The following is a 20,593-nucleotide window of genomic DNA, read 5'->3' on the forward strand; positions in this document are numbered from 1 at the left end:
CAATAGTTTATTCAGTGCAAGCATCCATGAAACCACAAGTTAGAGGAAAGCAATATTGTGCTGCCCTATCCCTCTGCCCTCGCCCTGAACTCTCATCTTGTGCTAGTTTCTCTCCCATCTCTCCTTATGCCCCCTCCAAGCTCACCTTGTCCTGAAGACCCACCTTTTGCTCTCTTGACCCTATCCCCACTAAACTACTAACCACCCAACTTCTCTTCCTGACCCCGTTAGCTCATATTGTATACTGGCTCTGGTAATGTCCACCTCCTTTTAAAATCTGCCGTCATCACCTCCTTATCAAATAATCCACCGTTGACCCCTCTATCCTTGCCACCCCATCTCCAACCTTCCATTCCACTCCAAAGTGCTTGAATGTGTTGTCACCTCCCAAATCCATGCCTATATCTCCCACACCATGTTTGAACCTCTCCGATCAGGTTTCCATCCCTACCACTGAACTGAACCAGCCCTTATTAAAGTTGCACATGACATCTTTTGCAACCGTGACTGTGATAAACTATCAGCTTGACCCACCAATAGCCTTGGACACAGTTGTCACCAACCTCCTCCAACGCCTCTCCTCCGTTGACCAGCTGGGTGGGACTACCCTATCTCGTTCCACTCTTATCTATCCAGTTGTAGCCACAGCATCTCCTGCAATGGTTAATCTTCCCGCTACCACAGTTACTTATGGAAGCCCCAAGGATCTATCCTTAGAACCCCCCATCTATTTCTCATCTACATGCTGCCCCTCAGCAACATCATCCAAAATCACAGCGACAGATTCCATATGTATGCTGATGACACCTAGCTCCAGCTCACCACCACCTCTTCTGACCTTCCATTGCCTTGGATTTGTCACGCTGCTTGCCTCACATCTAGTATTGGATGAGCAGAAATTTCTTCCAATGAAATATTGGGAAGATCGAAGCCATTCCCTAACCACTGACTCCACCCCTCTATCCGGCCACTGTGAGGCTGAATAAGACTTTTCGAAATCTTGGCATCCGATTTAACCCCGAGCTGAGCTCGCGACCTCAAATCCTCTCTCTCACAAGACTGCCTAACAGCGCCCATCTCCGCCCTGCCTCAGCTCATCAGAAACCGCAAAACGGAAGTTGTCATCCCATGTCATTATACACTCCATTTTTATAAGGCCACATTTTGTAAGTTAACAAACTTTAGGATAGAATGTATGAACAAAATGGGCTAGACTTTTGGCATCTTACTGCCAGATTGTTGCCCATTTTTAGACTTTTATGCCAATACCGCCCATTTTTCGTTCCCAGAGGAAACTTGCGCCCACTTACTGCCGGCGGTAATTTCGGCAGCCTATTACCACCAGCGGTAAACGGAACCGCCTGCCCATGATTTGTAGTCGATTTTCCATGGACTTCATCGGCCAGCGCTAATTTCGGCATTTCGCCCAAATTACCGCCTGCATTTTCTACCACCCTGAAAACGGTGCACTTAACTGACCTTAACCCAGTGGTATGGACGCCATTTTGAAACCAGATGTATTTGAAGAAAAGACTGCCTTTACTTGTAGATAGCATTTAAATCATTTGAGTGTATTTTAGAAGTTGTTTCAAATCAATACATAATGAGGGTAGAGTGGAGTATCTGCTTTATTTTTATGATTGTTGAAGGAAAATTGAATAATTCGACAGTTTAGAGGACTTTTAAAGAAATGGGGCCTGCAATTTCTCAGCCAGTAATTACATGCTGCAGAATACAGCTGGAAGGTGGTTTATTGAAGAGCATTGTGCCCATAGAGGTGCCAGACTGCTGAGGAGGAGATCTTACACCCAACGCATTTACAGGGATAAGCGATCATACCTGGAATTGTCCGATAAAGCGTGCATTAGAAGGCTGCGCTTCCGAAAAGAGGTCATCAATGAGATATGCCAGCTAATTAAGGGAGATCTGCAGCCTACCAGCATCATCAGGACCGCACTGCCCGTTGAGGTTAAGATGACTGTGGCACTTTCACTCTATGCATCAGGCTCCTTTCAGGCATCAGTTGGCGGCATTTGCTGCATCTCAGCACGCCACACATTGCTGCATTCGGCAGGTGACAGAAGCACTTTACGCACGAAGGTTTGACTTTATAAACTTCCCAATGACCAGGGAGACACAGAGTGAGAGGGCTCTGGGTTTTGAGAATAGCAAGCTTCCCCAAGGTCCAGGATGCAATAGACTGTACGCACATTGCCCTGCAAGCACATTTAGAGGATGCAGGGGTGTTTCGGAACCAAAAGGGATTCCCACTTCCTGAACGTGCAGCTTGTTGTCGACCACAATCAAACATTACTTTAAACAGTAAACCCACAACACCCCAAACAGTAAACAATTTTTCATACTAAAAAAACCCACAACGCCCGCCACACTCAGCTCCTCCTCCCGCACCCCCCCCAAAAAACAGTAAACAAAACAGCAAACATTTAAGTAAAAAAACACCCACAACGCTTCCCACAAACAGTAAACAAAATTGTAATCAATTTTTTGGGGTATTTTCCAAATAAACAATCCCTCCACCCCTCCCCGCCCCCCAAACAAATCTACCTGCGACCACCGCCTTTCCCCCCCTCTCCACTTCACCCCCAAATGTTTTGGGGATTCACCCCCTACTCCTGCCAGAGTCGAGACCAGTGTGTTGTGCAGCAGTGCGCCCCAAGCGCAGCTGCAGTGGGGGGCTGGGGGGAAAACGGGAGGTGACGGTGGCAGCGCCATGTGTGGGGAACCTGGAGAAGGTGCAAGGCCTGACGACCTGTCTTCGGAGTCAGAGGTATCGCCATGCTCCTGACTCCCATGTGCTGTCTGCAATGGTGACACGAGTAGAGCGCTTGCTTTGGGAGTCTCGTACCGAGCATGCGGACAATGTGGCCCGCCCAGCGGTGCTGATCAAGTGTGGTCAGTGCTTCAATGTTGGGGATGTTGGCCTGGTCAAGGATGCTAATGTTGGTGCGTCTGTCCTCCCAGGGGATTTGTAGGATCTTGCGGAGACATCGTTGGTGGTATTTCTCCAGCGACTTGAGGTGTCTACTGTACATGGTCCATGTCTGAGCCATACAGGAGGGCGGGTATTACTACAGCCCTGTAGACCATGAGCTTGGTGGCAGTTTTGAGGGCCTGGTCTTCAAACATTCTTTTGCTCAGGCGGCCGAAGGCGACACTGGATCTCGGCTTCGATGCCTGCTCTTGTTGATCGGAGGCTCCTGATTATGGGAAGTGGTCCACGGTATCCAGGGCCGCGCCGTGGATCTTGATGACTGGGGGGTGGGGGGGGGGGGCGGGGGCAGTGCTGTGCGACGAGGGCAGGCTGGTGGAGGACCTTTGTCTTACGAATGTTTAGCGTAAGGTCCATGCTTTCATACCCCTCAGTAAATACGTCGACTACGTCCTGGAGTTCAGCCTGTGTGTGTGCGCAGACACAGGCGTCGTCCGCGTACTGTAGCTCGACGACAGAGGTTGGGGTGGTCTTGGACCTGGCCCAGAGACAGCGCAGGTTGAACAGGTTCCCACTGGTTCTGTAATTTCGTTCCACTCCAGCAGGGAGCTTGTTGACTGTGAGGTGGAGCATGATGGCAAGAAAGATTGAGAAGAGGGTTGGTACGATGATGCAGCCTTGTATGACCCCGGTCCGGACATGGGTCTGTAATGAATCCAGCCTGCATGTCGATATGGAGCAGTCGGAGGATGGTGACGAACATTTGGGGGCATCTGAAACGGAGGAAGACGCTCCATAGACCCTCACGGTTGACAGTGTCAACGGCCTTTGTAAGGTCGAAGGCGGCCATGTACAAGGGCTGGCACTGTTCCCTGCATTTTTCTTCTAGCTGTCACGCTGCAAAAATCACGTCCGTTGTGCCCCGTAGGGGACGAAATCCGCACTGTAACTCCAGGAGTACCACCTCGGCCATGGTAAGACGACGGTTGAGGAGGATTCTAGCGCCGACTTTTCCTGTGGCTGATAGCAGGGAGATTCCGCTGTAGTTGCCACAGTGTTCTCTACTCCATCCCGCAGCATGCTACCCGCCACCATCTCAGCAAGACCCCAACGCTGCACGCGGTAGAAAAAGCCATAAGACAGCTTAAAAACAACAAGGCTACAGGTGCTGATGGAATCCCTGCTGAGGCACTGAAGTATGGCGGAGAAGCACTACTGACGCAAATACACAACGTCATCTCTCTCATCTGGAGAGCATGCCGGGTGATCTCAGAGTTGCAGTAATCGTGGCTGCAGGGATCAGTGCTTGGGTCTTAGCTATTGACAATCTATATTAATGACTTAGATGAAGGGACCGGTGCAATGCATCACGTTTGCTGACGATACAAAGCTAGGTGGGAAAGTAAGCTGTGAGGAGAACACAAAGAGCCTGCAAAGAGATATAGACAGATTAGGTGAGTGGGCAATTAGGTGGCAGATGGAGTGTGGGGAAATGTGAGGTTATTCACTTTGGTAGAAATAGAAAATAAAAATGAGAAATTATTAAATGTTGGTGTTCAGAGAATAAAGAACAGAAGAAATAGGAGCAGGTGTAGGCCATAAGGCCCCTCGATTCTGCTCCGCCATTTAATACAATCATGGCTGATCCGATTATGGACTCAGGTCCACTTCCCTGCCCACTCCCCATAACCCCTTATTCCCTTATCGGTTAAGAAACTGTCAATCTCTGTCTTAAATGTATTCAATGACCGAGCTTCCACAGCTCTCGGAGGTAGAGAATTCCACAAATTTACAACTCTGAAGAAAAAATTCCTTCTGATCTCAGTTTTAAATGGGCAGCCCCTTATTTTAAGATTATGCCCCCTAGTTCTAGTCTCCCCTATCAGTGGAAGCATCCTCTCTGCATCCACCTCATCACACCCTCTCAATCTTATGCGTTTCGATAAGATCACCTCATTCTTCTGAATTCCAATGGAGTAGAGGCTCAACCTACTCAACTTTTCCTCATAAGTCAACCCCCTCATCTCTGGAATCAACCTAGTGAACCTTCACTGAACTGCCTCCAGTTCCTTTAAGAAAGTACATCCTTTCTTAAATATGGAAACTAAAACTGTACGCAGTATTCTAGGTGTGGCCTCACCAATACCCTGTATAACTATAGCAAGACTTCCCTGCTTTTATACTCCATCCCCTTTGCAATAAAGGCTAAGATTCCATTGCCATTCCTGATCACTTGCTGTACCTGCATACTAACCTTGTGTTTCATGCACCAGGTCCCCCAGCACTGCAGCACTTAGTAATTTTTCTCCATTTAAATAATAACTTGCTCTTTGTTTTTTTCTGCCAAAGTGCATACCCTCACACTTTCCAACATTATACTCCATCTGCCAAATTTTTACCTAATCATTTAGCCTGTTATGTCCTTTTGCATGTCTTTCGTGTCCTCCTCACACATTGCTTTTCCTCCCATCTTTGTATCGTTAGCAAACTTGGCTACGTTACACTCGGTCCCTTCATCCAAGTCGTTAATATAGATTGCAAATAGTTGGGGTCCCAGCACTGATCCCTGCGGCACCCCACTAGTTACGGATTGCCAACCAGAGAATGAACTATTTATCCGAATCTTTGTTCTCCGTTAGTTAGCCAATCCTCTATCCATGCCTATATATAACCCCAAACCCAGTGAACTTTTATCTTGTGTAGTAACCTTTTATGTGGCACCTTATCAAATGCCTTATGGAAATCTAAATATACCACATCCACTGGTTCCCCTTTATCCACCCTGTTCGTTACATCCTCAAAGAATTCCAGCAAATTTGTCAAACATGACTTCCCCTTCATAAATCCATGCCGGCTCTGCCTGACTGAATTATGCTTTTCCAAATGTCCTGCTACTGCTTCATTAATAATGGACTCCAGCAATTTCCCAACCACAGATGTGAGGCTAACTGGTCTATAGTTTCCTGCTTTATGTCTGCATCCTTTTTTAATCCAGTTTTCCAATCTGCTGGTACCTCCCCGGAATCCAGGGAAATTTGGTAAATTACAACCAATGCCTCCACTATCCCTGCCACTACTTCACTTAAGACCTTAGGATGCAAGCCATCAGGTCCAGGGGATTTATCCGCCTTTGGTCCCATTATCTTACTGAGTACCACCCCTTAGTGATTGCGATTGTGTTAAGTTCTTCTTTCCCCCCCCACCCCACTCCACTATTGGGATATTTTTAGTGTCCTCTACTGTAAAGACTGATGCAAAATATTTGTTCAGAGTTTCTGCCATCTCCATGTTCCCCATCACTGATTCCCCGGTCTCGTCCTCCAAGGGATCAACATTTACTTTAGCCACCCTTTTCCTTTTTATATACCTGTAGAAACTCTTGCTGTTTTTATAGTTTACTTTCATAGTCTATCTTCCCTTTCTTAATCATTTTTTAGTCATTCTTTGCTGGCTTTTAAAAGCTTCCCAGTCTTCTGTCCTCCCACTAGTTTTGGCCACTTTGTATGCCCTCGTTTTTAATTGGATACCATCCTTTATTTCTTTAGTTAGCCACAGATAGCTACCTTTTCATTGACACCCTTTCCTCCTCACTGGAATATATTTTTCTTGAGTGTTATGAAATATCTCCTTAAATGTATGCCACTGTTCATCAACCGTCCTACATTTTAATCTATTTTCCCAGTCCACTTTAGCCAACTCTGCCCTCATACCCTTATAGTCTCCTTTATTTAAGCTTAGTACGCTGGTTTGAGATCCAACTTTCTCACCCGCCATCTGAATTTGAAATTCAATCATGCTATAGTTACTCATTCCAAGGTGATCCTTTACGAGGAGATTGTTGATTAATCCTGTCTCATTTACACAGGACCAGATCTAAGATAGCCTGACCCCTGATTGATTCCGTTACATACTGCTCAAGGAACCCGCCCCTTACACACTCTATGAACTCCTCCTCAAGGCTACCCTGACCAATTTGATTTGTCCAATCAATATGGAGGTTAAAATCACCCATGATTATTGCTGTTCCCTTTTTACAAGCCCCCACTATCTCTTGGTTTATACTCCGACCAAAAGAGTTGCTACTGTTAGGGGGCCTATAGACTACGCCCACCAGTGACTTTTTCCCCTTATTATTCCTCATTTCCACCCAAACTGTTTCAACATTCTGATCATTTGAGCCAACATCATTTCTCACTATTGCAGTGATTCCATCCTTTATCAACAGAGCTACCCCACCTCCTTTTCCTTTCTGTCTGTCCTTCCAAATTGTCAAGTACCCCTGAATGTTTAATTCCCAGTCCTGGTCACCTTGCAACCACGTTTCTGTTATAACTATCAGATCATACCCATTTGTAACTATTTGTGCCCACAGCTCATCTAATTTGTTACGAATGCTGCGTGCCTTCAGATAAAGAGCTTTTAAATGTTTTCTTACCATTTTCTCCTGCTATGGTCCCAGTTTCTGATACACTCTTATGTTTATAGATTCTGTCCCACTCTGGTTTTCATTTCCCCCAATGCTACCCTGCTCTGTTGCCTTCACCTTGTTCTTTGAGCCTTTAGGTTTCTGCTCACCTGAACCCTCCCTCCCACTAATTAGTTTAAAGCTCTCTCTGCAGCCCTGGTTATTCGGTTCGCCAGGACCCTAGCCCCAGCATGGTTCAAGTGGAGTCCGTCCTGACGGAACAACTCCCTCTTACCCCAGTACTGGTGCCAGTGTCCCAGGAACCAAAACCCATTTCTCCCACACCAGTCTTTGAACCACGAGTTTAGCTCTCTGATCTTATTTAACCTATGTAAATTTGCTCATGGCTCGGGTAGTAATCCAGAGATTATTATCTTTGTGGTTCTGCTTTTTAATTTGCCTCCTAGCTGCTCAAAATCCTTTAGCAGAACCTTCTTTTCTGTCCTATCCATATCGTTGATATCCACGTGGACCACGACAACGCTACTCCCTCCCACTCCAAGTTCCTCTCCATCCCTGAAGAGATGTCCTTAACCTGGCACCGGGCAGCCTTCGGGACTCACGCTCACGGCTGCAGAGAACCTATTGGACAAGAGCAAGTGCTGAGGCTCCTCTATCACTACCTCCTGGATCCCCATACCTTCCTCACTCGTAGTCACACCCTCCTGTCCTTGACCGCTAGCCAGAGAGATTTAGGTGTCCTCATGCATGAAACACAGGAAGTTAGCATGCAGGTACAGCAAACAATTAGGAAGGCAAATGGCATGTTGGCCTTTATTTCAAGGGAGTTGGAGTAAAAGAGTAAGGAATTCTTACTAGAATTGTACAGGACTTTGGCGAGACCACACCTGGAGTACTGTGTACAGTTTAGGTCTCATTATCTGAGAAAGGACATGCATGCCTTAGAGGCGATGCAACAAAAGTTCCAATTTGCATACACTCTCTTGCCCAAGTCCAGACAGTTCAGGCACAGGTTAGCAAGATCCAAAGACCCCTCAAACCCCAGTGCATATAGGGCTAATACTGGAGTTTAACCGGCTAAAACAATGTAGTGCATCAAAGAGAAGTAATAAACTTCCAAAATCAAGCCAGGACCATCCTATCTGTTTGGACATTGGTTTAGAGGTAGAGGGTTATCGAAGGACAAATGGGAAGGATCACAGTTTCTAGTGATGAGTCGACCATTCCTGATCCAGTTAATGAGCCAGCTGATTTATCAAGAGCTATAGCAATATTGCCTGGCTCAAATATTGGATTACGGAGTCCACTACAAAGGGCTGACTTGGTTTCAACCTTCCACCATGGAGCATCTTAAAGCAATCTTAATTGCAAGAGACCACATCTCCTCCCCCACCCCACCCCTCCCAAGAGGATAATCACAATTTACTCTCTGACCAAAAACACATCTATTTGTTTCAAAGTAATTTATGCTCCCGATTAACCACCACACAAAAGTGGTCCCTGGGTAAAACTTCAAGTTACTTTATGCCAATTAAAAATTACTTCTTCATAGTATTCACAAAAGCAGCCCTCAATTTTCCTACCCTAATGTTAAAAATTTCTAAATATCTGCAATTTTGTTCAACAGTTTTCCATTGCACACCATTACATATCTCAAGAGCAAAGAACAAACATTTTTCTCCACATTAACTGTGCTTCTTTGGTAAATCAGGACTAAGATCCAGAGTACTAACACAGTAAAGAGGCATGCCAGGAGGCCTAGATTTTGGCACCCAGTAACCAAGTCCACTGACTTAGATTGTTGAAATACAAGATATCCCTCGTCCGATTGCAGTCACCTTCTTCAAACAGAGGTACCCAGAATCAGATGCCCCATAACACCAAAAATCTATCAGTCTGCCCTGGTCCTTGATGAACTGCCTTTATTTTGCTCCTGAAATGTAAAGGACAATAATTTTCTCCATTTGAGAGTTCTGCCTAATTGTGATTGCAGCTCCAGCATGTTTTACTTCAGGATATACACCTCTTTGTTGCTTCGACAACATCAAGTTTGTTAAGGCTAGCGTGGAAGGCTCGTAGAATATGACTAATCAAGAATGGCATTAAACTGAATTGAGCATCGGTGTTCACTATCCAATGAGAAAGTACAACAGCTATCATTTGGTCCAACAGATTGCACGGAGTTGCTATGGGAGTGGTAACCCAAGAAGAGTATCATGCTCTGAACATGTAACCCTGTGCCTCCCTCTCCATTCAAATATTAACCAAGATCAGAGAAATAGACAAAGATCTGCATGAGAAGTTGTTTCCAGAACCTGAAAGTGAACTCATATTTGTACCTCTTTGTTCTCCCTCTAAAAGTACTGGTCTGGTGTTCAGAAGGCCAACAGATGTTGACAAGCTGTACCCAATTACTAATGCCACCGATTCAGGTCAGCTGATGTGGGTTATATTTTTGCTTAGACTTTTGAGGTTTCAGAGGTACTCCGTTTGAAGGTGACTGCAATCAAATGAAGGATAACTTCCATTTCAACAAACATGAATCAGTGGGATTGGTTCCTGAGTACAACATATTAAGATCTGGTGGCTTTCTGTCCCCCCAGAGGAAGCGCCATTGAGCTTTGCATTGACATTGACCATTCGTTCTTTGGGTCTTCATGCCTTAATGTCAACATTTGTGCAAATAAATGTGAAAAGGCCATTGCTAATGTTGCACGCACAGAAATCCATTCTGTTACTTAAGACATGCAGCCTCCAGCTTACCTGCATATGCACAGTATGCTCTTCTGGAGATGCGAGCAATGTAAATGGAGAAGCATTAAATTGGACATAGTCGGTGATAGGAGCGGCAGACAGTAAGTAGGAAGTTAACATTTTATGCTATTCCAATTCAATTTTATTCTGTTTGGTTCAAACAAAGGAGTAAATTATGGATGATATATCTAGTTGCAAAAAATCTTTTCTTGAGCCAAGTTTAATTATAGGTGGCCCGGATTTTGCGGTTGCAATGACGTCTATACCGTCACTGTTTGCAGTCATTACTCTGTGAAACTGACAGCAACTTGCAACTTCTGGCATCCGCACATGTGCAATTCAAGGCAGAAATCCGGAGGTTGTTGTCAGTGAACTCTGCTCTTCCACAGGGTACGCTGTTGCAGTCTTCATAGTACAGAATCAGTGATTTGACATAAACTAGGTGTATTTGGACTTTCAAAAGGCTCTTGACAAGGTCCCACATAAGAGATTGGTGTGCAAAATTAAAGCACATGGTATTGGGGGTAATGTATTGACGTGGATAGAGAACTGGTTGGCAGACAGGAAGCAGAGAGTCGGGATAAACGGGTCCTTTTCAGAATGGCAGGCAGTGACTCGTGGGGTGCCGTAGGGCTCAGTGCTGGGACCACAGCTATTTACAATATACATCAATGATTTAGATGAAGGAATTGACAGTAGTAGCTCCAAGTTTGCAGATGACATTAAGCTGGGTGGCGGTGAGAGTTGTGAGGAGGATGCCAAGAGGCTGCAGGGTGACTTGGACAGGTTAGGTGAGTGGGCAAACGCATGGCAGATGCAGTATAATGTGGATAAATGTGAGGTTATCCACTTTGGTGGCAAAAACACAAAGGCAGATTATCTGAATGGCAGCAGATTGGGAAAAGGGGAGGTGCAACGAGACCTGGGTGTCATGGTACATCAGTCATTGAAGGTTAGCATGCATGTGCAGCAGGCGGTGAAGGTGGCAAATGGCATTTTGGCCTTCATAGCTAGGGGATTTGAGTATAGGAGCAGGGAGGTCTTGCTGCAGCTATACAGGGCCTTGGTGAGGCCTCACCTGGAATATTGTGTTCAGTTTTGGTCTCCTAATCTGAGGAAGGACGTTCTTGCTATTGAGGGAGTTCAGCAAAGGTTCACCAGACTGATTCCCGGGATGGCAGGACTGACATACGAGGAGAGACTGGATCGACTGGGCCTGTATTCACTGGAGTTTAGAAGAATGAGAGGGGATCTCATAGAAACGTAAGATTCTGACGGGACGGGACAGGTTAGATACAGGAAGAATGTTCCCGATGTTGGGGGAGTCCAGAACCAGGGGTCACAGTCTAAGGATAAAGGGTAAGCCATTTAGGACCGAGATGAGGGTTGTTCACTCAGAGTTGTTAACCTGTGGAATTCTCTTCCGCAGAGTTGTTGATGCCAGTTTGTTAGATATATTCAAGAGGGAGTTGGATATGGCCCTTATGGCTAAAGGGATCAAGGGGTCAAGGGGTATGGAGAGAAAGCAGGAAAGGGGTACTGAGGTGAATGATCAGCCATGACCTTATTGAATGGTGGTGCAAGCTCTAAGGGCCGAATGGCCTACTCCTGCACCTATTTTTCTATGGTTCTATGTTTAGTTGCACTCTTACCAGTATCTTCTCCGCTTTAGCTTCACTAATGCCCTTGATATTTAGCAGTTCTTTCTTTGGGGCATAGGCTACTGCCTCCACTGTATGGAAACCAGCCTCTTCCAGCTTTTTCACATCATTAGCATTGATCCCACATTGCTGAGAATAGAAGCAAAGACAGATCAATTTTACAGGGATAACAATCTCTCTTTAAAATCCATTCACTACAAGTTAAAGCTGAATTCCAATTCACATACTAACAGCAACAACTTGGCAATTATACAATACTACGTCCTATAGTGCTTTATGGATCAGAGAATAGCTAAAATGGAAATAAGAGCAGGGAAAAAATACAACTGAGAAAAGTCTTTAATAGGTTTTTAAAAGCATGAAAGGAGGAGATATGGCAAAGAAACTTTGAAAGGGAGTTCCAGAGGGCAGGGGCATGGTGACTGCAAAAGTGGCTGCCATTGGTAGAGGGATCAGTATAGGGAATGAGGAGCAGACTGTTGTTCGATAAGGGACAAGGCAGAACAAAAGTTATTGCGCTGGATTGGGTGAAGCTGTGGAGACATGAAGGTGTGAATAAGGATTTAGAAATATATTCTCAGTACAGCCTGGTGGGGGTGATGGTAATGGAAGTGCAGGGGATTTGAGTGTGCAAGGACACAGCAGCAACATTCTGAATTCATTGCAATATGTGCAGGGTGAAAGCAGGGATACAAGGTAGGACAATACTGGAGCGCTGAGCCACAAGTAATAAAGGCATGGAGTAGGGGCGCAGCAGCAGAAAGGGAGAGACAAGGCCAGAGACTAGTACGGTGGTGGTTTTGGTGACAACAGATGTGAGGAATGAACTCAGCTTGGAATCAGTGAACAGTTGAGATATGTTATTGTTCATTCACAACAAACATCACACCATCCAATGACAAAAAAAAAATTACAATCATCTCTGAGCCAAGTCCCACTCCACAGACTCTAGGGTGACACGTCAGTGCTGTACCGAAGGAATGCTGCACTGTCAGAGATGCTATCTTTCAAATGAGATGTTATAAAAGATCCCATTGCACGGTTCAAAAAAAAGAGCAGTATCCTGGCCAACATTTACTTCTCAACCATCAAAACAAATTGACTGGTCACATTTCTAATTGCTGTTTGATGGACGTTGCCATATGCAAATTAGCTGCTGTATTTTTCTGCAAAACAACCAGGATAAACCTGAAAAGTAATGAATTGGCTGTGAAGCATTTTGGGATGTCCTGAGATGTGAAAGGTGCTAAATAAATGCTAGATTCTTTCCTTCTATCACTGCAATAGCCCACATCAACCATTTGGTTTGATGTGCTGGACTGCTAATTTAGTGCCATATTTTGAAGAGTATAATGGGTCTCGCACAAGCTCATTTTACAGAGGATCCTCACATCCAGAGAGTGGAATTATTCATCCCATCTGATCAGAGTCATCTCTTTTGATGTCAGCCGTTGCTCAGTGGTAGCACTCCTGCTTTGGAGTCAGAAAGTTGTGTGCTCATGCCTCACCAGAGCCTTGAGCTCATCGATAAGGTGCCATATAAAAGGGTACTGCACAAGATAAAAGTTCATGGTGTTGGGGGTAATATATTAGCTTGGATAGATGATTGGCTAACTAACAGAATCAGAAAAAATGGGTCATTTTCCAGTTGGCAAACAGTGACTAGTGGGGTGCCGCAGGAATCGGTGCTGGGTCCTCAACTATTTACAATCTATATTAATGACTTGGATGAAGGGACTGAGTATCAACAGCAAACTTAGCTACATTACACAAAGATGGGTGGGAAAGCAAATTGTGAGGAGGACACAAAAAATCTGCAGAGGGATATAGACAGGCTAAATGAGCGGGCAAAAATTGGGCAGATGGAGTACAATGTGGGAATGTGGGAAAATGTGAGGTTATCCACTTTGGCAGAAAAAATAGAAAAGCAAATTACAATTTAAATGGAGAAAAATTGCAAAGTGTTGCAATACAGAGGGACCTGGGAGGGTCCTTGTGCATGAAACACAAAAAGTTAGTTTGCAGGTACAGCAAGTAATCAGGAAGGCAAATGGAATATTGGCCTTTATTGCAAGGGGGATGGAGTATAAAAGCAGGGAAGTCCTGCTACAACTGTACAGGTATTGGTAAGGTCACACCTAGAGTACTGCATACAGTTTTGATCTCCGTATTTAAGGATGGATATACTTGCATTGGAGGCTGTTCAGAGAAGGTTCACTAAGTTGATTCCGGAGATGAGGGGGTTGACTTATGAAGATAGGTTGAGCCTATACACATTGGAGTTCAGAAGAATGAGAGGTGATCTTATCGAAACATATAAGATTACAAGAGGGCTCGACAAGATGGATGCAGAAAGGATATTTCCACTCATAGGGGAAACTAAAACTAGGGGACAGAATCAGGGGCCACCCATTTAAAACAGAGATGAGGAGGAATTTCTTCTGAAAGGGTTGTAAATCTATGGAATTCTCTGCCCCAGAGAGCTGTGGAGGCTGGGTCTTTGAATATATTTAGGGCGGAGAGACAGAGATATTTTTGAGCGAAAAGGGAGTAAAGGGTTATGGGGAGCAGGCAGGGATGTGGAACTGAGTCCATGACCAGATCAGCCATGATCTTATTGAATCCTGCTCCTATTTCTTATGTTCTGCTGCAGCGGGGTCAAAAGCAAGAAAGAAGTAAAAAGTAATCAAAGTATGACGTCACAGCCAAGAGGGTAAGTGATTGGCTGGTTGACTGGTGAATAGTTTTCTTTTTCTTTATCTTTTTTCCTTTTCTTATCAGTAAGAAACCTTGTCATTGTTGCCAAATTAGGTAATTTAAGTGTTAAGTCATGGCAGGAGAGCCCAGACCCGTGTCATGCTCCTCCTGTGCTATGTGGGAAATCAGGGACGCTTCCAGTGTCCCTGACTACTGTGTGCGCGGCAAGTATATCCAGCTGCAGCTCCTGACAGACCACATTGCGGCACTGGAGCTGTGCATGGATTCACTTTGGAGCATCCGCGATGCTGAGGATGTTGTGAATAGCACGTTTAGTGAGTTGGTCACACCGCAGGTAAAGGTTACACAGGCAGATCGGGAATGGGTGACCAGCAGGAAGAGCAGTGAAAGGTAGGTAATGCAGGGATCCCCTGCGGTCATCTCCCTCCAAAACAGATATACCACTTTGGGTAATGTTGGGGGAGATGGCTCATCAGGGGAAGGCAGCAGCAGCCAAGTTCATGGCACCGTGGGTGGCTCTGCTGCGCAGGAGGGCAGGAAAAAGAGTGGGAGAGTTATAGTGGTAGGGGATTCTATTGTAAAGGGAATAGATAGGTGTTTCTGCGGCCGCAAATGAGACTCCATGATTGTATGTTGCCTCCCTGGTGCAAGGGTCAAGGATGTCTCGGAGCAGCTGCAGGACATTCTGGAGGGGGAGGGTGAACAGCCAGTTGTCATGGTGCATATAGGTAAAAAGCGGGATGAGGTACTACGAGCTAAATTTAAGGAGCCAGGGAGTTAAATTAAAAAGTAAGACCTCAAAAGGTAGTAATCTCAGGGTTGCTACCAGTGCCATGTGCGAGTCAGAGTAGAAACAGCAGGATAGTTAAGATGAATTCGTGGCTTGAGGAATAGTGCAAGAAGGAGGGATTCAAATTCCTGGGACATTTGAACCGATTCTGGGGGAGGTGGGACCAGTACAAACCGGACGGTCTGCACCTGGGCAGGACTGGAACCGATGTCCTAGGGGGAGTGTTTGCTCGTGCTGTTGGAGAGGATTTAAACTAATAGGGCAGGGGGATGAAAACTTATGCAGGGAGACAGAGGGAAGTAAAATGGGGTCAGAAGCAAAAGGTATAAAGGAGAAAAGTAAAAGTGGAGGGCAGAAAAATCAAGGGCACATTACAACATAATTCTAAAAGGACAGAGTGTTAAAAAAACAAGCCTGAAGGCTCGGTGTCTCAATGCGAGGAGCATTCGTAATAAGGTGGATGAATTAACTGTGCAGATAGCTATTAACGGATACGATGCAATTGGGATTATGGAGACATGGCTCCAGGGTGACCAAGGCTGGGAACTCAACACCCAGGGGTATTCAATCTTCAGGAAGGTAGACAGAAAGGAAAAGGAGGTGGGGTAGTATTGCTGGTTGAAGTGGAGATTAACACAATAGTAAGGAAGGACATTAGCGTGGATGAGGTGGAATCTGTATGGGGAGAGCTGCAGAACATCAGAGGGCAGAAAACGCTAGAGACTTGTGTACAGACCACCAGTCATAGTGAGGTTGGGGATGGCATCAAACAGGAAATTACGGATGCATGCAATAAAGGTACAGCAGTTATCATGGGTGACTTTAATCTTCATATAGATTGGGCTGAACAAACTGGTAGCAATACAGTGGAGAAGGATTTCCTGGAATGCATAAGGGATGGTTTTCTAGACCAATATGTCGAGGAACCAACTAGAGAGCAGGCCATCCTAGACTGAGTGTTGTGTAATGAGAGAGGATTAATTAGCAATCTTGTTGTGCGAGGCCCCTTCATTAAGGCAGAGTGTTACACAGTTAATTCAGAGACAAGAGTCCTGAACTTAAAGAAAGGTAACTTCGACGGTATGAGGTGTGAATTGGCTGGGATAGACTGGCGAATGATACTTAAAAAGGATTGACGGTGGATAGGCAATGGCAGACATTTAAAGATCACATGGATGAACTTCAACAATTGTACATCCCTGTCTGGCATAAAAAATAAAACGGGGAAGGTGGCTCAACCATGGCTAACAAGGGAAATTAGGGACAGTGTTAAATCTAAGGAAGAGGCATATAAATTGGCCAAAAAAAAGCAGCAAACCTGGGAGAAGTTTAGAGTTCAGTAGAGGAGGACAAAGGGTTTAATTAGGAGGGGAAAAATAGAAGAAGAGAGTAAGCTTGCAGGGAACATAAAAACTGACTGCAAAAGCTTCTATAGATACGTGAAGAGAAAAAGATTAGTGAAGACAAATGTAGGTCCCTTGCAGTCGGAATCAGGTGAATTTATAATGGGGAACAAAGAAATGGCAGACCAATTGAACAAATTCTTTGGTTGTGTCTTCACTAAGGAAGACACAAATAACCTTCCGGAAATACTAGGGGACCGAGGGTGTAGCAAGGAGGACGAGGAACTAAAGGAAATCCTTATTAGTCAGCAAATTGTGTTCGGGAAATTGATGGGATTGAAGGCTGATAAATCCCCAGGGTATGATAGTCTGCATCCCAGAGTACTTAAGAAAGTGGCCCTAGAAATAGTGGATGCGTTGGTGGTCATTTTCTTACATTCTATAGACTCTGGATCAGTTCCTTTGGACTGGAGGGTAGCTAATGTAGCCACTTTCTTTAAAAAAAAAGAGGGGGGGGGGGAGAAAAGAGAAGAGAAAAGAAAGAAAACAGGGAATTATAGACCGGTCAGCCTGACATCGGTGGTGGGGAAAATGTTGTAATCAATTATTAAAGATGTAATAGCAGCGCATTGGGAAAGCAGTGACAGGATTGGTCCAAGTGAGCATGGATTTATGAAAGGGAAATCATGCGTGGAAAATCTTCTAGAATTTTTTGAGGATGCAACTAGTAGAGTGGACAAGGGGGAGCCAGTGGATGTGGTGCATTTAGACTTTCAAAAGGTTTTTGACAAGGTCCCACACAAGAGATTAGTGTGCAAAATTAAAGCACATTGTATTGGGGGTAATGTACTGACGTGGATAGAGAACTGGTTGGCAGACAGGAAGCAAAGAGTAGGAATAAACAGGTCCTTTTTAGAATGGCAGGCAGTGGCTAGTGGGGTACCACAAGGTTCAGTGCTGGGACCCCAGCTACTTACAATTGTACATTAATGATTTAGATGAAGGAATTGAGTGTAATATCTCCAAGTTTGCAGATGACACTAAGCTGGGTGGCAGTGTGAGCTGTGAGGAGGATGCTAAGAGGCTGCAGGATGACTTGAACAGGTTAGGTGAGTGGGCAAATACATGGCAGATGCAGTATAATGTGGATAAATGCAAGGTTATCCACTTTGGTGGTAAAAACAGGAAGGCAGATTATCTGAATGGTGACAGATTAGTAAAAGGGGAGGGGAAACAAGACCTAGGTGTCATGGTACATCAGTCATTGAAAGTTGACATACAGGTACAGCAGGCGGTGAAGGCGGCAAATGGCATGTTGGCCTTCATAGCGAAAGGATTTGAGTATAAGAGCAGGGAGGTCTTACTACAGTTGTACAGGGCCTTGGTGAGGCCATACCTTGAATATTGTGTACAGTTTTGGTTTCCTAATCTGAGGAAGGACATTCTTGCTATTGAGGGCGTGCAGCGAAGGTTCACCAGACTGATTCCCGGGATGACAGGACTGACATATGAACAAAGACTGGATTGACTAAGCTCATATTCAATGGAATTTAGAAGAATGAGGGGATCTCATAGAAGCATAAAATTCTGACGGGATTGGACAGGTTAGGTGCAGGAAGAATGTTCCCTATGTTGGGGAAGTCCAGAACCAGGGGTCACAGTCTAAGGATAAGCCATTTAGGACCGAGATGAGGAGAAACTTCACTCAAGAGAGTAGTTAACCTGTGGAATTCTCTCCCACAAAGTTGTTGAGGCCAGTTCGTTAGATATATTCAAAAGGGAGTTGGATGTGGCCCTTACAGCTAAAGGGATCAAGGGGTATGGAGAGAAAGCAAGAATGGGGTACTGAAGTTGCATGATCAGCCATAATCATATTGAATGGTGGTGCAGGCTCGAAGGGCCAAATGGCCTACTCCTGCACCTATTTTCAATGTTTCTTATGTAATGCAAAGACTCAGCCAGATGAAATTTGTAGTATTGAGCTCAGTCATAGAAAGGGCATCTATTTGCCTCACCTTGCTATTTCTCTCCCCCCACCTTCAAAAGCTTCTCTATTCAACCATTCGTGCGCCATCCCTCCACCACTTGCATCTTTCCCATTGCCTGGTTGCCTTGCCAATCCCAGTTCTATAAATCACTGAAGAGTTCCTCTACGTGAGGAGAGTTGCTGTCCTGAGCAATTTTAAATAAAATAAATCCATCCTGAATTTCTTTAACCCTAAATGTATCTCATCATCCAACACTATTTTGGTAGAAAGTGGACTAATTTTCTTTGTGTGAAGACCCATTTCACAACACAAAGGCTGATCAGCCAATTCTTGACTTTTCTTAAGGAGTGCAAGAATTCACCACTGTCCTCATTCAACAGTCCTTGGAATGTCAATACATTGTATTTGATATATAATCTAACATTGATCAACAGTACATTATGGCTTTATATTGCCCAAATATTTTCTTTTGTTCATTTGTATATTTATTGTGAAGCAAGAGAGAAAATTGACCTCTGTGGCAGCACATTATAAATCATAACTCCAAGCACACGACATTGAAATGCTCCCAGTATTCTCCAAGCATTATCCTATAAATGTGAAACAGATGGCTCATAAAATTGACCCTGGTGGCTACTGGGAGCACAATGACCTGAAAAAACAAGCCTTTCCACAGTTCAGCGATTTAACTTCTGTATACAGAGGCTCACATGCAGGAGAAACATCAGCCGTATTGTTACTAGGCTTATTTGGTGTGTTGATATTAATTAATAAGCTATAAAGTGAAAAAACTGCACTTACAGAATCATAGAAGTTACACCATAGGAAACCAGCTGTTAAAATGAAGCCATCTACTCTTCCATATTCCAACTCTTTCCCTTTTATATTATTCCTTTACAGATACTTATCCAAATCCTTTTAAATGATACAATAGTCTATACCTCAACAGCCACTTGCGCTAACGCATTCATGTTCTAATAACCACCTTATAATCACTCCCTTCATTCTTCTAGTAATAGTTTTGACTCTGCCACGTGTTAGTCAATCACCAGCTAGTGGAAACAATTGTTCACTATTTACCATCTCAAAACTTCACATAATCTTGAAAAAAAAACTGTTAGATACCCCCTTAAGTTATTCTGTTCCAGTGGGGGGAAAAATGTCTCCAGTGTCAGCCGTGACTCAATGGTAGCACTCTTGCCTCTAAGTTAGAAGGTTGTAGGTTTAAATCTCACTGCAGGTACTTGAGCATATAAATCTAGGCTGACACTTCAGTGCAATACTGAGGAAATGCTGCACTGTGCAAGGTGCTGTCTTTCAGATGAGATGTTGAACCCATGCCCCACCTGCCCCCTCAGGTAGATCCCATATATGAATACGAAAAATGAGAAACAGGTGAAGATCATCCAGTCCGTCAAGCCTGTTCCACGCAATTGCAATACCTTGTATATCACAGCATATACACGTGAAACCATGTGATCTCCTGGGAGAGGCAAAAAAAAAAAAAGATTTTTAAAAACACAGGTCAATTTGGGGGGAAAAAATCTGAAAAATTCCTTTCCGACTCATCTAGGTGATCAAAACTAGTCCAGATCATCACTCTGGCCATTAAATTCCCTGCAGTACCTATTTTCTGTAAGAGGTGATCTCCAGCACAGCCAGAAACAAATCCAGCTTTTGCTTGAAGGAATTCAGTGAGTCTGCATACACCACATGAGGGCAGCTTGTTCCAGAGGTCTACTATTCTCTAAGAAAAGAACCATCTCCTGACATCTAACCTAGATCTAGCCTTATATAACTTAAATTTGTGCCCCCTGGTTCTGCCTAACCTATTTAATTGAAATAAACTGTTGGCTGGAACACTGTCTATTCCCTTCATTATCTTATAAACCTCAATCATAATGCCCCCCCCCCCCGAAGGTAGAGTCCCAACTCTTTTAACCTATCTTAATAACTAAGATGC

At 44.5% G+C, this 20,593-nt stretch overlaps 1 protein-coding gene across 2 annotated transcripts in view; it reads right to left on the reverse strand.

Moving 5' to 3' along the window:
• The window catches only part of rad51 (RAD51 recombinase), a 123,402-nt gene that overhangs the window by 75,880 nt on the left and 26,929 nt on the right, over positions 1–20,593 (reverse strand). For both annotated transcript variants that reach the window (XM_070878794.1, XM_070878793.1), the window contains exon 3: positions 11,783–11,920. In XM_070878794.1, coding sequence (XP_070734895.1) covers positions 11,783–11,920 — 138 coding nt within the window. The remainder of the gene's footprint in view (positions 1–11,782; positions 11,921–20,593) is intronic.

Source organism: Pristiophorus japonicus, chromosome 4 (assembly GCF_044704955.1).
Source record: "Pristiophorus japonicus isolate sPriJap1 chromosome 4, sPriJap1.hap1, whole genome shotgun sequence".
Classification (NCBI taxonomy): Eukaryota; Metazoa; Chordata; class Chondrichthyes; family Pristiophoridae; genus Pristiophorus; species Pristiophorus japonicus.